This window comes from Crinia signifera, chromosome 3, assembly GCF_055691185.1.
Source record: "Crinia signifera chromosome 3, ASM5569118v1, whole genome shotgun sequence".
Classification (NCBI taxonomy): domain Eukaryota; kingdom Metazoa; phylum Chordata; class Amphibia; order Anura; family Myobatrachidae; genus Crinia; species Crinia signifera.
The window spans coordinates 251,742,343-251,762,904 of record NC_139219.1 but is presented as its reverse complement, the minus strand read 5'-3'; the positions used below and the strand labels follow the sequence as shown (position 1 = coordinate 251,762,904).

At 43.8% G+C, this 20,562-nt stretch overlaps 1 protein-coding gene across 3 annotated transcripts in view; it reads right to left on the bottom strand.

Moving 5' to 3' along the window:
• IFT80 (intraflagellar transport 80) overlaps window positions 1-20,562 on the bottom strand; it is a 104,819-nt gene that overhangs the window by 62,073 nt on the left and 22,184 nt on the right. For all 3 annotated transcript variants that reach the window (XM_083177850.1, XM_083177849.1, XM_083177851.1), the window contains 4 exons: window positions 18,707-18,775; window positions 14,807-14,916; window positions 12,907-12,996; window positions 8,457-8,594 (listed from right to left, as the gene is read on the bottom strand). In XM_083177850.1, the coding sequence (XP_083033976.1) occupies window positions 8,457-8,594; window positions 12,907-12,996; window positions 14,807-14,916; window positions 18,707-18,775 (407 nt within the window). The remainder of the gene's footprint in view (window positions 1-8,456; window positions 8,595-12,906; window positions 12,997-14,806; window positions 14,917-18,706; window positions 18,776-20,562) is intronic.

Below are 20,562 nucleotides of genomic sequence, written 5' to 3'. Positions count from 1 at the left end.
GGATAGTAGGGGTATGAAAAAATGGGGCGCATTTAACATGGGAGCCCAGATAATACATAAGTACCTTTTTTTTTTAGGTTATTCCACTGTAATTCATATTGACATTTACACAGGGTTGCCTACCCTCCTGGAATCCCCCCCCCCCCCCCCCCAGCCTTTCGCAATTCCCAATCCGCGGGGGGTCCAAGGAGGACCCGAAGACGTGAATCGTGTCATTGTTACCCCGCCCCCCCGCTCTGCAATGCCTGAAATACGGGCATTACCATGCGAGGGGCATGGCCACGATGATGAGATTGCAAAGGCCACACCCCCAAACACAGCACCGCATTTCAGCCTGTCTCCAGTCACGCCCCTTCACGGCATGTCTGCCGGTTCCACCCCCTTCTTCGGGAAAGCTGGCTGCCCTCTCCCGGAGAGGGCAGCTGAAAAGTAGGTAACCATGCATTTACATCGTGGCTACTGAATTGTCAGAATTAAATTAATCAGATCAATAAGCTCTTAAAAACATTTTTTGCATAGTTGTACGCAATAAACATTACTATATTAGTGACCTGACCAGTATGGACATATGCTAATCAGCATGCACACTGGAGTCACAATACACCGATGTGTGCCCGGATGTCTGCACTACTTGGACCAACCGAGCTTCGCGCTAATATTTACTGGCGCAGAAAAACGCATAGGCAATGGCCCGATTCAGACCAGTTTGCTGCTGAGCAAATTAGCAGCGTCCAGCAATGAAGTAGACGCCACCCCACTATAATGAAATCCTGCCTTGCAAATGAATGTGCATGCTGTGCTCATTGATGTGTACGGCTACCAAGAATTTGCAGCCAATCGAAAAAAACACGTCCAAAATTATTTGTTTGACCCTCACCATCAAATAATTTTTCCAAGTCATCATAGGCTCAGCGCAGCCAGGGACTTATTCAGCGGCTGTGATAAAATCGGGCTGATTGAGGCCGGGGCTGTCGTTACATACCCTCCACTAAAATGCATTGGCGCACGTCTTCATTTTTCTTAGCACTCTCACTAAACGGCCGGTTACCACCCCAGATGCCTACTTCTTGTCAATTACTTTACGAATGACTAAAGAAGGAAAAAAGTAGCATTGCTGTCCAGCATCATGCACGCGTATTGCGGGCTTTGAAGCCCAGATGCATGCGCAATGCATCGATAATTGGCCGCTGTGCAAATTCGCACAACAGCAATCAGGTCTGATTCAGGGCCTATGCATCAGGATATACACACATACCTTTAACAGGACTTAAATAACCTACAATCCATTTTGACCTACTGTAGAAAGAGGCAACAGAGTATATAACACCTGCAGCTACACAACTTCAAAAAAGTACAAGTACACAAAAGAGTTGTTTACAAATGTGTCTCCAATCACTTCTTATGTGTACTGTGATTCATATCTGTACAGCATCCTAACTAGTTTGATGCTTTAGGCCCTATAGAAATAACCACAGCGTGCGGCTGCACATTTCAGGAGAATGTGGAACCGCAACTGCTTCAATGTTCCTGCCCTTCCCAAAGGGCTGTTAGGGGAAATTGGTGATGATGAAGGTTTCAGAGTGCTGCCATTCTGATAGTACATTACAGCTAATGCTGCTAACTGAATTACCCCCTAAACGTATAAACAAAAGGACATGAATAATGTTTCTGACAAACATTAAATTAACCCCTTCCCGACATTTGACGTACATGTACGTCATGGTCGGGAAGTACTTCCCGACATTTGACATACATGTACGTCATGGCTTCTAACTGTCACTGCGTCTATAGACGCGGTGACAGTTAAGAGATGTCTGCTGTCCCTGACAGCAGACATCCCCCCTCGCCGCCCAGGGGGGGCAGGGGTGCCCCCCCCGGTCGGCGATCGCTGTGATTGGCTGTTCAAATCTGAACAGCCAATCACAGCGTTTCCTGTGTTACCGGCGGCTAAGCCGCTCGGTAACACAGAAAACGGTGGTGATCGGTGCAGCACCGATCACCACCGAGCGGCAGCACCCCCCTCCCACCCACCGGCACTCACCCGGCAGCTCCGCCGTCCGGAACAGCAGGCTCACCCGGCTCCCCCAGCGCACGCAGCGCTTCCCCCCTCCCACCCCCCCCCCCGCAAGCTGCAGCAGCAGCAGTAAATAATAAAATGTGTTGCAGTGAAATATATATATATATATAAATATATATATATATATGTGTGTGTATGTGTATATATATATATATACACATATATGTATGTGTATATATGTATATATATATATATATATATATATATATACACACATCCCTGACAGCAGACATCCCCCCTTGCGGCGATCGCTGCGATTGGCTGTTCAAATGTGAACAGCCAATTGCAGCGTTTTCTGTGTTACCGGCGGCTAAGCCGCTCGGTAACACAGTGATCGGTGGTGACCGGTGCTGTTAAGTACAGCACCGATCACCACCGATCGCCAGCCCCCCCCCCCTCCCACCCGGCAGCCCCCCTCCCTCCCACCCACCCGGCTGCCGCAGCGCCAGCACCCCTCCCAACCCCCCACCAGCCGCAGCGCCAGCCCCCCTCCCAAAGCTGGTGACCAAAATGGGGTCACATGTGGGGGGGTTCCACTGTATTGGTGCTTCGGGGGTCTTGCTAATGCGACATAGCACCCACCATTCATTCCACCACCAAAAATCACTCCTTCCCTTCTGAGTCCTGCCATGCACCCAAATGGTATTTTTGGGTCACATATGAGGCATTGCCGTACTGGGGAGAAATTGGGGCACAGATTTTGGGGTGCTTTGTCTCCTTCATTCCTTGCGAAAATGAAAAATTTTGAGCCAGAACTGCATTTTTGTGTAAAAAATTCCATTTTTTTACACAAAAATGCAGATCTGGCTCAAAATTTTTCATTTTCACAAGGAATGAAGGAGACAAAGCACCCCAAAATCTGTGCCCCAATTTCTCCCGAGTATGGCAATGCCTCACATGTGACCAAAAAATACCAGTTGGGTGCATGGCAGGACTCAGAAGGGAAGGAGTGATTTTTGGATTTTGCAGCACAGATTCTGGTTGAATGACCCCTGAAGCACCCATACAGTGGAACCCCCCCACAAGTGACCCCATTTTGCAAACTACACCCTTCAGGGAATTCATCAGGGGGTATAGTGTACATTTCAAACCCCCAGGGGTTTCACCAATTTTGATACAACTGAGCTGTGAAAATGAAAAATTTAATTTTTTCATTTTCACAGCCCAGTTGTATCAAAATTGGTGAAACCCCTGGGGGTTTGAAATGTACACTATACCCCTAAATGAATTCCCTGAAGGGTGTAGTTTGCAAAATGGGGTGACTTGTGGGGGAGGTTCCTAACTTTTAGCACTTATGGTGCCTAGAAACCTACATGGTGCCTAAAAAAAAATCTCATAAAAAGGAGGCTCCAAAATCAAGTAGGTGCTCCTTCTATTATGAAGCCTGTGGTTTGGTCAACGTGCACACTAGGGCCACATATAGGATATTTATGAAAACAAAAGAATTGGGGGAATCAATTTTTAGTCACATTTCTCTAGTAAAATCTACTGTGTTCGTTAGAAAAACGTATTAAAATTGAAACTCTGCAAAAAAAAAGAAATTTTGAAATTTCACCTACACTTTGTTTTAATTCCTGTGAAACACCTAAAGGGTTAACAAACTTCCAAAATGCTGTTTTGAATACTGTGAGGGGTGCAGTTTTTGAAATGGCATCATTTATGGGGGTGTCTCACATACAAGTCCCTCAAAGTCACATCAGAACTGAACTGGTCCCTAAAAAAATCAGTGTTTGAAATTTTCTTGAAAATTTGAGAATTTGCTATTCATATTTGAAGCCTCCTAGTGTCCAAAAAAATGAAAAGGAGGTTGAAATAATGATTGCAACATAAAGTAGACATATGGTCTTTGTTAGTTATTAACTATTTTGAGTGGTATGTTTATTTGTCTCACAAGCAGAAAATGTGACATTTTGCAAATTGCAAAATTTTCCATTTTTTCACGACATTTTGGTATTTTTCACAAAAAAACACAGACTGTATCGACCCAAATTTACCACTAACTTGAAGGACAATGTGTCACGAGAAAACAATCTCAAAATCACTGGGATAAGTAAAAGCAAAAAAAAGTTATCCCCACTTAAGTGAAACATGTCAGATTTGAAAAAAATGGCTCTGTCAGGAACGCAAAAACTGGCTCTGTCAGGAAGGGGTTAATGTCATTTTTATGAGGTCAACACTGTGTAATTGCTCAACTGCAGGTAATCTATGTTTGCATGCCAAGTCCCAAAATCCAAGATTGTTTTAACGAGGGTTGCTTTTGAAGTCCATGGGGCAAATGTAAAAAATAATTGTCACGTAAAAAAAATGCCAGAGATCGGCCAGGATCCTATTACATATCCCCCCACCCTCCAATAAACGTTGAGAGCACCCTGATAATAAAATCATATTGTATTCCATGGACTGATGCAGCCAAGACATTTATACTGCGCATACATGTACAATACTAAAGGGTTTTTAAGGTCTGAGCTGCATCCCATTTCAGTTTCCACTACGTATCCATACACTACAAGACTTTCCATACTAGGATAGTTGTCCAGGGTGGAGGAACCTCATCATTATTTCCATAAGCGATTTATCACTTATATTTATTACTTTGTAATAAACTTGTTTGGTCAGTTGGAATTATACTCTTCTTTTGTCTGACAGTGCTTTTTGTCTACACCCTGAACTCATTGCAGATCGTATTTAATATGACTAGTTCCATGTTCCCCATTGGATTAGCCCACAGCCTAAAAACACTGTAAAGATGAGTGGTATTTAATAATGAGAAAATACTGGCTGACAGATCCGGTTATTCCTAGACAAATATTTTGGTCGTGCTCCTTGGATTCTGTGAATGACACGGAGGAATGGGGTGCTCTATCCACAAAGGCATTTGCAGAAAAAAGTGCCAATGATAATGATATAAAACAAATATGTGGTTGAACTGTAGTTTTCTCATGTGGATATGGTGTCCAGTAGAGGGAGTAGAACACTTACTACATTCATATCTGGAAACTAAAGCACATCACCTTGGTTTGGCAATAGTACTAATTATCCTGGACAAAGCTATTACTGACAACAACATACACATTGTTCAGGCTATTTATTTGCATAGGAAACAAAAGCAAAAATGAAAACTAAACCAGACTATTTTAGTGTCCCTGACCTCGAGCTTAAACATCCAAGGTGAGCTCCCCTTCCTTCCTTTAGGCCAGAGGTTCCTAAACTCTGGGGTAAATGTATGAAGGTTTGTTATGGGCGGGGGGAGGCCCGGCGACAGGGGGGGTCAAAGGGGACAAGTGTGACGGGCCCCAGAACTTCCATGCCCTGGCCTAGCCGCCTGTACTTGCTGTGACGGAGTCAGTGCTCCGCACGGCCCGGCCTTCGGGTTGTCTACTGTGCTGTCCACCATCCGTCTGTGTGTGGCTCTGTGCGCCATCTACTGTGTGTAGCATACGCCCGGGACAGTGGCCGCTCAGCGCTCGGAGACTGAGTTGGCTGTCTGCACTGTGCACATCTGTAACCATGCGCTGACTGCTGCCGTTGTGGCCTCTCCAGCTCCTGCTTACTGCGCATGCACGGAACATGTTCCGCTCTCTGCGGCTTCCTGCACTGCCTGCTCAGCATTCTTTTGTGCCATTCAACAGGACAGGTGGAAAGAAGGACCTGACTGAAAGCAGGGCCCTGAAGACACAAAAATGTAGGTGAGGTCCGGGAGTTGTGTGGTCTTGGGATTAGGTGCGTGGTCTCCCAGAAATATCATTGTACAGGGTCACCAGCGCCGGTCATCCACATATTTCCACCCCACCCATTGACCACACCGCACCTCAATGCCTTTAGGGTGATCCCAATTCCAACAATAGAAATGGGTGTCGGTAGTATTTGGGGATTTTAAATGAATTTCTCAACTAGGTTTGTTTTATACACAAATTGTTTTTTTTTTTTTTTGATTGGTCTATACACTCCTGCACAACTTTCAGTGATACAAATTATCAAGCTGACTGGGGGATCATGGGAAACATAATCCAGAAATGTAATTTTATTACACTAATGGGTGCCAGTTAATTTGTGTGTGAAGTCCAACTGCACGCACATCTGCCTAATATTGTAGTCTCAACAATGAAAATTTCTTATGCACCACCATGGGGTGCAATCAGAAAACCTGTACTGCTGATAGTTACAATGTGCTGTTCCAAAATAGACATATAATACGTTGGACCAACTTGCTGTTTCATACACAGCTTTATAGTCTCCTGTCATAGAAGTCAAATGCAGAACTAGGTCAGAGTCAATATGTAATTAAAAGCAGATAGTGTACATTGTATTATACTTTTTCTTAAGAACCTGCTGTCTATAAAGAAGAGTCTTTGCTGTCATAACAGACATCAGATGGTTGGAAGAAATTAAGCCTTGGGGGCATTAGCAAGCGGATATTGGAGCTTGCCTGTGTAATATTTATCTATATCTATTCAGTCATTTATTTATTTTTACATTTAAAAAAAAATGTTCTGGGATTCAAAAAAGGAAGAAAGTGCTGGTACACACCTAAAGTTACAAATTGATACAAGATTCACAGTAGACTCTACAGTATGGATCAAGGGGTATTTACTTATTTGATATATTTCTGGAACTAGTTCTAAAAATTTGAATAAAACAAAAAAGTTCTGGCACTGTACCATCACAATCACAATATAAAAACATCTATCTATCTATCTATCTGTTACCACTGTTTGTCCTGGAAAAAGAGAACAGAAGAAATTGATAGGTCATGCTTGTTGGCTTATGCGAACACCCAAATCTGGTGTCTATTCTGAATGTGACAGAGATGTGGCAGGGTCACATCCTAAGGGATAGCCCTAATTGTATCCACAACTTACTACGGCTGAGGTCATCTGTTGCTGTACTGTTCTCCAGCTGCTCCTGAACAAAGGTGAGCCGACAGTTACTATGCTGGTCGTCCCACTCTCCCTGACTCAAGCTGCCATGTGGCAAACAGCTTCAATAAAGTTGAAATCCAACAGCTACCTCAGTGTCCCCATGCTGTAAGAGTATACAGGAGATGTTCTGTGTATACCCTTATGTGTGTTCATGCAATTTTATTATCATGTTTACGTATGGTTAACCCTTTGAGTGCCAAGGGAATTTGTCAAAATTGGTGTGAAAATTATCAAGCACATATTTTTATTCATCATAATGACCTCTAATGTTTACCTTTTATAGGAAATAAGATTTTTTTTGCACAACCGTTTTTAATTTAATCTATATAACAAAAGTGAGCGAAGCTGGCAGATATTTTGCACATCGCTCACAGAAATGTTGACACTCAAAAGGTTAATAATTACTTATTTTAAGCAAATCAGTGCACAGATTAACTCTCTGCCCAAGTGAGTTACAGTAAGTTTTCGTGGATATAAGAAAAATAGCTGATAAAAGCTTTTCTCAACATTTTTCTTGTGTGAAACTTTTTAATGCGCTTGTATGTATGCATTCATAACCCCAGACATACTTGTTATGTCTTTGCACCATCACACAGAATGCATACCACAATGTAACTAGAATTGTAACATCTAGGCCTTGTCCCCTTTCTAGGGAGCCACACCCCCTTTTCAGGCCTGGGCGCAAATATGGCATGCTAGGGGGTTTCTTAGCCACACCGGGTGTCATAGACCTTGATGCCACCACTGCTTGGATACTAATAAAAGAAGGACCTGTGCCTACTAACAATAAGGTGGACTAAAATGTGCACATAGTAATAAACATTCTCTCTCTTTCTCAGCACATTTATAATCTGCGGTAGACGTGCTGGAGCAGGAGGATTACTGCTCATATTTTACATCTACCCTGCAGTTATCCAGGACAATGCACAAAAACCAAAGTCGTTCATATGTCATGGCATTATCACTGTACACTTTGGACAAGTTGGATGGAAATTTACTAAAATGGGAGTTTTATCGAAGATGGGATGTTGACCATTTATGAAGCCCATTCTAGAAGATAACAGATGTAATCTGATTGGTTGCCCATAGCAACATCCAATCTTTAATAGAGCTTCCATCTTCTTAAATTTACTCCTGAGAGAGCCCTGAGAAACGTGGGACTTTACCTGACAAAGAATAATAATGTCACCCATGCTAGCATCTAAGTAGATAAACAGAATTGAAGCTTTATTAAGTTCTACAATCAGTACAAATCTTCTCACCCTGGCGTTGTTCCCTAATGGTCATTTTATAGTCACTGATTAATAAGTAAGCTTAGAATTTACAACACACAGTAAAACATACAATGGCCATTATTACCATAACTGGCACATCTGTCATATAAGATGCAGAAGACAAGGGCAGCTCCTACCATTCCATAGCGGACATGTTTATGTAGAGATAATATCAGGTTCACTTACCCCAGTTTTATCACATAGACGCAGTGTGTGGAAAGAGCCCACAGCAAACAAATCTCCATCAGGTGCCCAGGAAACAGATGTTATTGGATACTCATGGGCTGGTGAGCTGTACAGGAGGCGTCCATAGCTGTCCCAAACCTTTACAAACAAGCAGAAGGACTGTAAGGCACCAGTGACTAAGGTGCTAGTAATATAAAAGATTTAATGTTTCCACATAGAGCAGTGGTTCCCAACCTTTTTTTATCTCCCGTACCCCTTGATTAGACTTTTAATTTATGTGTACCCCCATCTTAATTTGAAATATCCACAGTACTTACGAGTGTAGTGGAAGTGAGCAGTATGTGTGTACTAATGCGTGTCCTTATATTAAGGAGTAGTGGAGGAGTAGTATGCAGTCAGGAATCCTCTGTGTCTGGCCGCTGGCTGTGTACTGTCACAAGTGAGCGGTATGCGTGTACTAATGCCTGTCCTTATATTAAGGAGTAGTGGAGGAGTAGTTTGCAGTCAGGAATCCTCTGTGTCTGGCCGCTGGCTGTGTACTGTCATCGGGGTTCCCACTAATGCCTGTAGGATTAATGCCACTGCTTTCTTGACACCTGACACGGGGCAGATGATTGCTGATGTTTGAGGGCAGCATAGGTAGCTCTAGTGGATTGCTTGTCAGGCAAAAGCACAAGGAGACACTAATGACGCTGCAGACAAAACCAAAAGGGACACAACGTGGTTCGTCTCCATGGCAATGGGAGTCTTCTGCCGCCATCAAAAGACTTTTCCTTCTTCCGCCATTACCAATGTTATTTTCAAGTACCCCCAACTGGTCTGCAGAGTACCTCCAGGGGTACTAGTACCACAGGTTGGGAACCACTGATATAGAGCATGTAAAAGGTAGATCTTAATAAACACCAGCATACAAATCAGGATGGGCAATATTGATGGTAAGGGGTGAACATTACAAAAATAATAACTTCTGGGAATTAATACATTTAGACTACAAAAAGCTAGTTGAAATGATAAAGTAAAAATCAGAAAATGACATGAATATACTGTATAAGCTGAGGGACTGAAATAGACTTGAACTTAACATAAAATGTGTTTCGTACACAGCCTGTATGCGACCTAAAGGCCCCCATACATTAGTCCGACTTGTGCTAAGGACAAGTCGGACCTGATTTCCCCCTGCAGCTCCCTGGGAGGGGGACACACGATTTGGCACTTGATGTGCCAAGTTTTGCAAATGATACATCGCATGCGATGTATCATTTGCAACTCCCGGGGAGCTGCAATGTGGAGCGAGCAGGGGGGCCGGGGACATCGAGGTGGCGGGCGGGGGATGCTGCAAGGCGGCTGGGCGGACGGACGCACGCTGCTAGTAGTGCGGACGCTGCGGGGGACACAGGCGGAAGTAACAGAGCCGGGAGCTATCAGTACTGAAAAAAAAAGCCCATACAATGAATGGGCAGCCTGTGATTGGCTGAGCGCTCTCTCAGCCAATTGCTGACAGGCTGAGAGAGCGCTCAGCCAATCACAGGCTGCCCGTTCATTATATGGGCTTTTTTTTTTCCCCCGCCCGGCTCTATGTCACTGTCGCCTGTGTTCCCCTCAGCGTCCGCACTACTAGCGGCGTGTCCCCCTACCCGGACGGAGCATGACAGCTCCCTGCTCCGGCTCCCCCTGCCACCCCCCTCCCTCGCCGGCGTCTCCCGCCCCCCTCCCTCGCCGGCGTACTCAGAGTCCCCACGGCTGCACATAAGATTTATCTTATGTGCAGCTGGTCCGACGTCCCGACTCTGACCCGATGCGCACGGGACCGCGCATCGGGTCGGACCGGGTGTCAAAACCTGCGATTTGGTCCGATTTCACTGCCCGATCCATCTGGATCGGGTGAAATCGGGGCCAAATCGCATAGTGTATGGAGGCCTTTATTTTGACACACACACCCACCAATGTATTGTACAAGTGTGCCCTATCTACAAGACATCTTCCCTATTCTTCCTCCATTATACATGCCCAGAGTTCTCTATGGAGCATCACCAGACCATGCTTACAAATACATCTGCTAATTGGTTGAATTGTACAGGTGATTTGATTAGAAACCTGTATGTGCAGGCTCATAGGTATCTTAAGATACATGCAGCTCTGCATTCTAGTTCAAATGCATAACTAAGTGATGCTAGATCACTCAGCGCTGCATAGCGATGTGCCACTGAGCGATCTGCCAGGGCCAGTGTTTTCCGAATGCTGGATATTAATCGCTGGGCGTTAGCGACATGCAGGGCCCGCACATCGCTATCGCCCCTACACACGAAGCAATGCCCTCACATCGCCCAGTGTGTAGGCCCCATAAGGGTTTTAAAGTTACAGCCAACAATACACCAGCCTCTGTGTTGAATGAAAATAACTGGAGTGTCCATACTTTGCTAATGCTACCCACCATACTATCTGCCTGCAGCAGGATGCGGTGTTCACATTCTGCAAGTCGGGTGGCTTTGTGCAAGCTATCACCTAGAATCAGGTGTGGATTGGGATGAAAAACCAGCCTGGGACATTTTTGGAAGCACCCCTAATGGAGGAGGGGTATGTTGAGGTGGTGTGGAAGGGAGCACCCTACATCTAATTAGTGAGAAGGGCATATTTTAATTTTTGGGGGGGACATTTTATACATAATGCATCGCTACAGCCCTTCAACATTAAAATATGCCCTCCTCACTGATTAGATGTAGGGTGCTAGAATGAACAGTAGGTAGGATGGGCAGTGTGTGTCTCGGAGGCTGGGGGACTGGTGTTTTGGTGTGTAGTATGCATCAGGGAAGCCAGTGGGGCGACATAGGAGGATGGGCAATTTATATCCCTGGGTTGGGGTGGGTACTTTATGTCTAGAGGTCGGAGTGGTGGTGGGGGTAGTGTATGTCCGGAAGCCAGGGGGTAAGGTACATTATAGGAATGATCTGGAGGCAGGGATGGTGATTAATGTTATGTGGGGTTAGGGGACAGGGCTGCTTAGCCAAAAGTCCCCTACCGGAGCCAGGACCTGGAACACAAGCTCCATACACTTCACCACCTCTTGAGGAAGGCTGGGAGTATTAGTAGTGAGGATGAGGGGGATAGATAGGAGAAGTAGAAGTGCAAATCAAGGACAGAATGGGAGTAGTAGTGGGAAGCAGGGTCCAAGCTCAGAGTAATAGTCATGAGCAAGGATGGGAGTACTAGTGGGAAGCGGGGTCCAAGCTCAGAGTAATAGTCATGAGCAAGGATGGGAGTAGTAGTGGGAAGCGGTGTCCAAGCTCAGAGTAATAGTCATGAGCAAGGATGGGAGTACTAGTGGGAAGCGGGGTCCAAGCTCAGAGTAATAGTCATGAGCAAGGATGGGAGTAGTAGTGGTAAGCGGTGTCCAAGCTCAGAGTAATAGTCATGAGCAAGGATGGGAGTAGTAGTGGGAAGCGGGGTCCAAGCTCAGAGTAATAGTCATGAGCAAGGATGGGAGTAGTAGTAGTAATAAAGAACAGGGGGCATTCTGGGAGTAGAAGTGAAAGTAGAGAAAAATAAATGTTAAAGTTAGAGACATGGGGAGGGACAGCAAGACTGTGGGGGAGAGAGTGTGGAGTGTGACGGAAAGAGATGGGAATGCAGGGGACAGAGTGAGATAGGGTAAGAGCCGGAAGAGGAAAACAGTGAGATATAGGAGACAGAGCGAGAGAGAGGCACTGAAATGTGAGGAGTAAGCGACACAGAGGAATAAAACCTGCAATAGCTACTGAAGAAAATGAAATAACCTCCATTTACACTGCGTGTGCAACACATGATAGCTTGCTCACTGCACAGGATGCATGGCCCCACCGCACGCGTCTGCCACACTGTAGTGGGGGAGGAGGAAGGTAAGGGCTGTGTGGCTGTGGCCACTGCACCGCCCAATTAACTGAGATCTACAGCCCTCAAAACTGCTGCTGCTGTGGCCTCTGAACTACAAGACCAATTCCCTAAGTGACAGTGTGCGTCGGTGCTGTCAGCAGGTCACAGCGTACTAATGAGTACGCTGCGTCCAGTTGGGGTTTGGCATAGCAGGAAGCAGCCCTGCTTAGGAGACCAAGGGGCAAATTGTATCAAACCTTCTGAAGAGTGGAGAAGTTGCCCACAGAAACCAATACATTTCTAGCTGGCATTTACCAAATAAATTCTAGAAATAATGGATAGATCTGATTGAGTGCTATGGGCAACTTTTCTGATCTTTAAAAGGCTTCATACATCTCCACTCTTGAGGCTAAAAATAATGTGGACACTATAGCAAACAATGTTAAGCTGGACATCCAAGTTCTACAATGATCCATCAGCAATGTTCCAGAAATCTAGAAAACAGTTCACTTGTAATATTTAACCAAAATACAGAAACAGAAAGTGTCTAAACACATTAGTATTTGACAATACTTGCTAATAAAACAGCAATTTTCATTGTCACCTTATATTTGCAGTCCTCTCCAGCAGATAGAATGAGGTCATTAACAGCATTCCAGTCAACCTTTAAAATGACACCATCATGAGCTTTCCACTGCAAAAGAAAAGGAGAAATGTTTGACATGATCATGAAAAAAAAAATGTAGTCCTGCTCATTGACCAAGCTCAGAAGGTGAATTATAGAAGTCTTGCTCATAGGGGAGTGGTGTACAGAGGCAGCAGCAGTGACCTCTCGCTATTGCATCTTCATTAATCAAATCCATAACTTCCCCAGTGCCACAGACACCAGTCAATAATGTGTTTTGCATAAGCAACGTTAGAGAGAGAGAGAGAGAGAGAGAGAGAGAGAGAGAGAAATAGAAAAGAGAAAGAAAAACTAAAGAAAAACAAAAAAAGAGAGAGAAAAGAGAGGTAGAGAAAAACAGAAAAGCGAGACAGAGAGAGAAACAGAAAAGAGAGCGAGAGAAACAGGAGAGTAGAGAGACAAACAGAAGAGAGAGTATCAAGAAAGACAGGAGGGGGAGAGGGATAGAGAGGGAGAGACAGAGAGAGAAATAAACATTTTGGCAGGGAAAAGAAAACAGTCCAACAACTTTTGTTTCAGTTATACGTAAAGAGGTGTACACATGGGGAGATTTTGGCTAATGGGGTGTATGCACGGAGCAATTGTTGCTAGTGAGCGACTTAAACTAAGTGATTTTGACTAAGCGATTTGACTAAATGCACCAGAGATTTTGACTAAGCGATTTTGTCTAAAGGGGTAAGCGATTTTGTCTAAAGGGGTGTATACACGGAGCAATTGTTGCTAGTGAGCGGCTTAAACTAAGCGATTTTGACTAAGCGATTTGACTAAATGCACCAGAGATTTTTAATAAGTGATTTTGTCTATGGGCGATTTTGACTATACTAGAATTAACATACTTGGTTCATATTCATTGCAGATCGCCTAGTGAATATCTCCCTCAGCAGTGAATACCAGTGATTTTGACTAGACAGCCAGCGATCTAGTCAAAATATTCTTGCCTGGCAACTCTTTTTTACTAGGTGATATTACAGGGCAATTTGTCTAACCATGACAGCGATCTTTACTAACCAAGGATCGCTCTGTGTGTACACCCCTTAATAATGATAATCTATAGGGGCATACACACGTAGAGATCTGTGCTAAGCAATTTTGCTAAGCTATTTTGCTTAGCTATTTTGCTGGTGTCAAGATCTCCCATGGGGAGCACATACACATGCAGAGATTTGTGCTAAGTGATTTTGCTAAGCGATTTTGCTAAGCAATTTTGCTTAAGCAAAAAAAGTCAGGGTAATGGTTCAGAATGAGAGATTGTGATCAGTATCTCTCATTCTGTACACACAGAGAGATTTGCAGTCATTTGCTAAGCAATCTGACTAGATTGTGACTGCATGCACTGACTTAGTTAGCAAGAGATATTAAATCTCTCGGAGCATACACACGGAGAGATCTGTGCTTACTTTCTAAGCAATCTAGTCAGATTGCTTAGAAAATAGCACAAATTTGCTCCGTGTGTACACCCCTTATGTCTGATCTAGTCAAAATTGCCTTGCCTGCAGTCAATCTATGCTAAGCAATCTATGCTAGACAATATCAGGATTAAAATAGGGAGATTTTGGCTAACCTTCTAGGAGATTTTGACTAGTCAAAATCTCCTGCCATAATATCACTGTGTGTGCACCCCTTAAAGAATGTCAAATAAAATTACATATTGTTATTAATTCATGGGGGAACGGATGCATGGATATCAACCTAGCTCTGGTTAATAGTGTAACAATTTAGCATGTACAAACAACAATAGAAAAATTATGCTTCGATGCTTAACATTAGAAAACCCATTTTCTTACTGAAAGTGATGTAATAAATAGATGTTATTTGATACCTGTATGACTTTGGAACTTGGCTGAAGTGGTTTAATGATCAGCTGTTTCCCTAGGCAGTACAGAACTTTCTCAGAATCAGGACCCCAGGCAACTGAGTAAACCGGCACACCTGAATTATTATAAAACAAACCAGTAACAAATAACTGTAGGGGAACTATGCAGTCTATAAAAAGGAGAAATCATTAACAAGAATGCAAAGTCACAAACAAACCAGATTATAGGCATTCAGCCCACATCATTCCTTTCTAGTAATTAATCTGAAATTTACTGTAAATGCGGCATGAAATTATTACCCAGTGTATGTTATGTTCAGTCTGCAATAAGACTCTGCAAATATAATTAGTTTTCCTTCAAATGCTTCATTTACCTATTTAGATTAAGAATAATTAATCCTTATAAAGGGGAATTCAAGCCAATATTTCACAATGTTTCATACACATTAGTACAATGTATTCAAAAAATGTTTGGGCAGAAGTTGTAATACAAGAAACCTTGCGGAGAGTAAAATAAAAATAAAAAGAATATATTAAAGTGTTTCATTTAATTTAGCTGAATAAAGTGCAGCTCAACCAATCAAAGAAAGCATCTATTATCTTACTTTTCGGTTGGTGGGTGTACTGATGCCCACACTAAAGGTGGTTTGATTTAATTGAGACAAATAGTGTATACTTCCATTTAATGCTGCTTGTCCGCCCAATCCCCTTATAACTGTTCCGTTCAGATGGGTTGACTCCTTTAAGTACCTGGAAGTTTGGGTCACCAACTACCCATCTCGGTATTCAGGTCTCAATATCATGCCTCAGCTGGACTAACTCTGCTCCTGTATATCTGTGTGCGGAAAACTTCCTTTCACCATTACAAGTAGGGTTAAGATCCATACACACTGGACGATATTGCCCAGTGTGTATGGATAATGATGATGGGGAAAGTCGCTGGGCTGAAAAACGCTCAGTGCATATACATTGAGCGGTTTACCCCCTGCCCAGCAATTTTCCCCGGGGACAGCTTTCCATAGCAGGAGGCTATGGAAAGCCGTCCCACTCTGTCACTCATCTGCTGGTAATACCAGCAGATGAGCGGCGGCAGGCAGCGATGGTGGAGGAGCACACATCAGCGATCATCGCTGCCCCGTACGCACTGGGCGGCTTTCATGGTGAAAGCCACTCAGACGATCAAACTGAGTGGCCTTCACATGACAGTCATCCAGTGTGTACGGGGCTTAAATCTCATCAAAATGAAAGATCAGTCAAAGCTCCTATATGCTCTACATCACTCCCCAATGTACATGCCCCTAAAGATCTTTAAACATATGTGGTCCTCCATCATTTGGTCTAATCGGAGTAAGGATTAAATTAAGCATGTGGACATGTCTGGCTCTACCAATGTTTAGATTATATTATTTGGCAGCTCAATTGGCTGATATAGTGGAATGGGTTGCTAACAGGTCTACTTTGACTTTGCGAGCCTTGACAGTGTCTGAAGCTTTACCCAGCCTCACGCCTCTCCACTTATTACTGAACCATAATGTAACTCTACTTAAGATACCCCCCCCATGCATACAGGATTCACCTCTTAAAAAGTTGATGTCTTCCCTCGGCGACAGACATTCTATATCCATAATTTACTCAACATCACTCACTTTGTTCCATGACAATGATATGCCACATCTTAGATCAAAGTGGGAGGCAAACCTGGGACCTCTATCTCAGGAAATGTGGGGCGCTGCTTTGAGCGGCCCCCGTGTATCTACAGTAACAGTACGCTACCAATAGATTCAGCTTTTTGTGTTGCCCAGGGTATATATTACTATTATTATATTAGCATCTGTTGAAAAATGGGGGCAGGAATGACGATAGGTGCCAGACATGCAGCTCGCTCGATGGGTCGTTTTGGCACATGCTTTGGTCTTGCCCTGTCATTGCATCATTTTAGGTGGAGGTTATTATAATGATAGTCACTACGGGAATACCTATAGATGCCTTTACCCCCACAGTATGCATCTTGGCTGCTTTTGAGAATGATGTTTTAGATAAATGCGAACAGAGATGTTATGAACCTATGTATGTTGGCGAAATGTGGGGGACTTTGCTGTGGATGGCCCCATCTGGTCCCACAGCTGCTGCATAAATGTCCCTGGTAAATGAAGTTGTTGGGCATGAAAAATGGACATATATTTCCCTTAAGGCGGACACCAAATTTCATAATAAAGGTTAAATGGTTATTTTCTCCTTCGATACACGCGCAGTGTAGACCCAGGCTTACATGTTACATGAGGCCTAGCCACTCAATTCACTGTGCCCATTTCATTGACAATGATCTCACTTGTGGGGATGGATGTGCATTGTATGTCTCCCAAACTAGGACAGTAAACCAGCACTGCCGTAAGACAACGGACTTTTGTCAAATATTATTTTCATTATGGACGTTCTTGTTTTGTTGCTTTATTTTGTCTTCCCTTCTGCTGTGTAATATTTCCTCTGCTCTTATGAAATGGTGTATTTGTATTAGAAAATTAACATATATTTTGGTATGTTATACAGCACTGTGTAGTGTTATTTTTGCAAGAAAACAAAAAAGGTGATTTGATTGGGTAACACAAAACTGAGCAAGCAATTCTTTTCTAATTTTTTCTGCAGTCAGTTCCGTGCTGCATTTGTGTGAAGCATACTTGTTAGTCAGTACTATGTTTTCCCACAAAATCTTTTATTATTAAATTACAGCATCCCCACTTTAAGGAATGCTGTTTAAATAGGGCACTTAGCCGACTGTTCTTGAGAGTGGCTAAGAGGGAGAGACAACAAAGTACTATTCCTCCCACTCAAGTCTCAAGAACAGATAGCGGACAGAATGCTACAGAACAGAATGAAAAATCTCCTATTATATAACAGTAACAAGTGTGTGCAAACAGTCATTAAATCAAAGGGAAGGAAGACGTTTAACTGTATTAAAGATACAATATATAATAATATGGTCAAAAGCATACAGCACGTTGGCTTTGAAAGTTGAGAAACCAAGCAAACCTGTTGTAAAGCAGCTAGGAAAAGAACTGACACAGGTTAGATTAACTGCATGAGAAGATGTGATCAGAAAAAAGATTCATTAAAAAATGAATCAAACAAAGAAAAGGCATAAGTGCGCTGTACTCACAATTCCTAGATCTAGGGTGAAATACTGTATGTGACCACATTGTTTAGCCTACCTAAATTTGAGCACTAATTTGATGGTAACTGACAGAAATCTCATTGACCGGACAGGACTATGGCATATAGCCACATTTACTAGTGGGTGCAACTTAGTTGTGCCTAACTAAATTTACCCCATTAAAGAAGTAAAAAATGTATAAGCATTTTACATAGCAACACAGAACTGGATGGCAGATAAGAACCATAAGGGCCATCCAGTCTGCCCATTAGGGTACAATGGATAGGGGTTACAGTATAAGGGTTAATTTAGAGTTTGAGATAGCAAACTGGGGTTAGACTATTATGGATGGTTTAGCGGTTTGGGATAGGGCAGTGGTCAGGGAACTCGGTCCTCATTAACCCACGCAGTGCATGTTTTACAGGTCTCCTCACAGAATCACAAGTGAAATAATTACCTCCACCTGCGGACCTTATAAAATGTGTCTGTGAGTAATTAGTACACCTGTGCACCTGCTGGGTTACCAGCAAAACATGCACTGTGTGGGGTAATGAGGACCGAGTTCCCTGACCACTGGGATAGGGTTTAGTGTATAAAGGTTAGTTTGAAGAATATGTTTCGTGTATTAGGGAAATTATATTAGGTTTTGGTGGTTTCTGTTAAGTTATTAGGTGAAGGGGTTATGATTAGGGAGAAGTTTGGGGTCAGGGTTTCAGATGTATTGTTTAGCGCTAGGTTTATTTTGATGCATCTCTTACCATTCTGAGCCAAAGTGGATCTCAGCATCCCGCTCTTTGACCATATCTTTATATGTCCGTCTTCACCAACTGTAGGGATATAAGAAAACACTTTATTTATTTGATTTTAATCAACTACTTGCATCCAGGTTACTAGCTGGGAATTACTATACCTACAGAGCCATGCCACTGCAATGTGCAACATAAGTTATTTAATTAATAAAATTGGTACAACCATGTGTAAAATGTTAGCATTTCATAAAAATAATAATAATGATGAGGAATATGATGAATTGTTTCTGTTCTTTGAAAAGGCAGAGCAAATATATCACTAACAGCGCAGAATTCTTTGCAATGACCATAACCCTCTGGATAAGGCTGCCAATGCTACATCTTCTAGCAAATTCTAAATCAACTGCACAGTAAAAGGTCTCTTTGGCCCTTATTCAGATTCGAGCGGTACGGCCCGCGTGCGGCCGTACCGCCGATGTTTTCCGTCTGCACATGCGCAGAGGTCAATCTGCGCATGTGCAGGCGAATTCGCCGCACATAAATTTACTACGCCGCAAAGGGGGCGTATAGGGGAGTGAGGGGCTTCATCCCCTCATTTCCCTATGTGTACGCCCCGCGTTTCATGGGCGTTCCCATGCAAACGCGGGGCGTATGCATGGAAATGAGGGCATGACGCAGCTCATGGGGGCGGAAAGCTGACGTCGCCGGATGTCAGCTTTCAGCCCCCATACAAGCTACCACACGGACGATTGTCCGTGTGGTCTCAGCTTGCGGGAGCTGCCGCGGCGTGCGGACCTGCCTTCGATGGTCGACGACCATCGAATGCAGGGGGCAGCTCCCACCATGGTGGAGGCGTAGCCTCCACCATTTTTATGCGGATCGCCAGCCGTCCGTGTACGGACGGCCGTGGCGATCCGTAGGGTGGGCGGGGATTGGTTTGTGCGGCCGGAGCCCCGTGTGCGGCTCTGGCCGCACCAACCAGAATAAGGGCCAATGTGCTTCGAAAAGACCAGCTTGAATCTAGATATTATATAGTGCAGCGTAACCTCAAACTCCTGCAGCCAAATGTAATAGCCTCCAAGTTCAGTGCCTTTGTGGCCATTTAAATCATTGCCCTTTAAAAAAACTCAATGTTCTAACAATTTTTGTAAAGTACATACCCAAAACAGCCACAATCCTAAAAAAAATTATATTATATATTAAAAAATAAAAAGGTCTAAAGTTGGACATGTAATTAAAGTGATGACACTAAATCCAGAAATTTTTTTTGATACTCTGAATAACCCCCGCTGTTGATCAAGTCTCAACAATATGCCTCCAAACTAGGTCATGGAGGTAGGCACCATAGACATTGTTCCCATGCTAAAGGTGGGTATACACGGATAGATGTGGGAAAAGATCTGGGCGTTCCCGATCGATCGAAAAGACCAATCGTTCAAATCGTTCCGTGTTTTGGAACGATATGGCCAGCGATGCGCGCACCCGCCAGTCGTTAGTAGAGCTCGCTGATCTTTCCTGCATGCAGAAAGATCAGCGACCAATCGCTAACGATGTGCACAATCGTTTTGCTAATCGTTTCTTCACTGTACAATTTGGGTTTGGCTGACGACTAGGAAACCACTCCCCTCCTCCATTACGTCAACCTGTCCCACCCTGGCTGCGTGGAGAGGAGCACCGCATGGTGAAGGAGGAAGCAGCGCGTAAAAAACTGTTTACCACCGCGATGTAAGTAGATTTCTGGCCACCAATGTTGTACACACTGCACCCCCTGTGTATGTAGCTGCCGCTGGCCACCAATGTTGTACACACTGCACCCCATGTGTATGTAGCTGCCGCTGCCCACCAATGTTGTACACACTGCACCC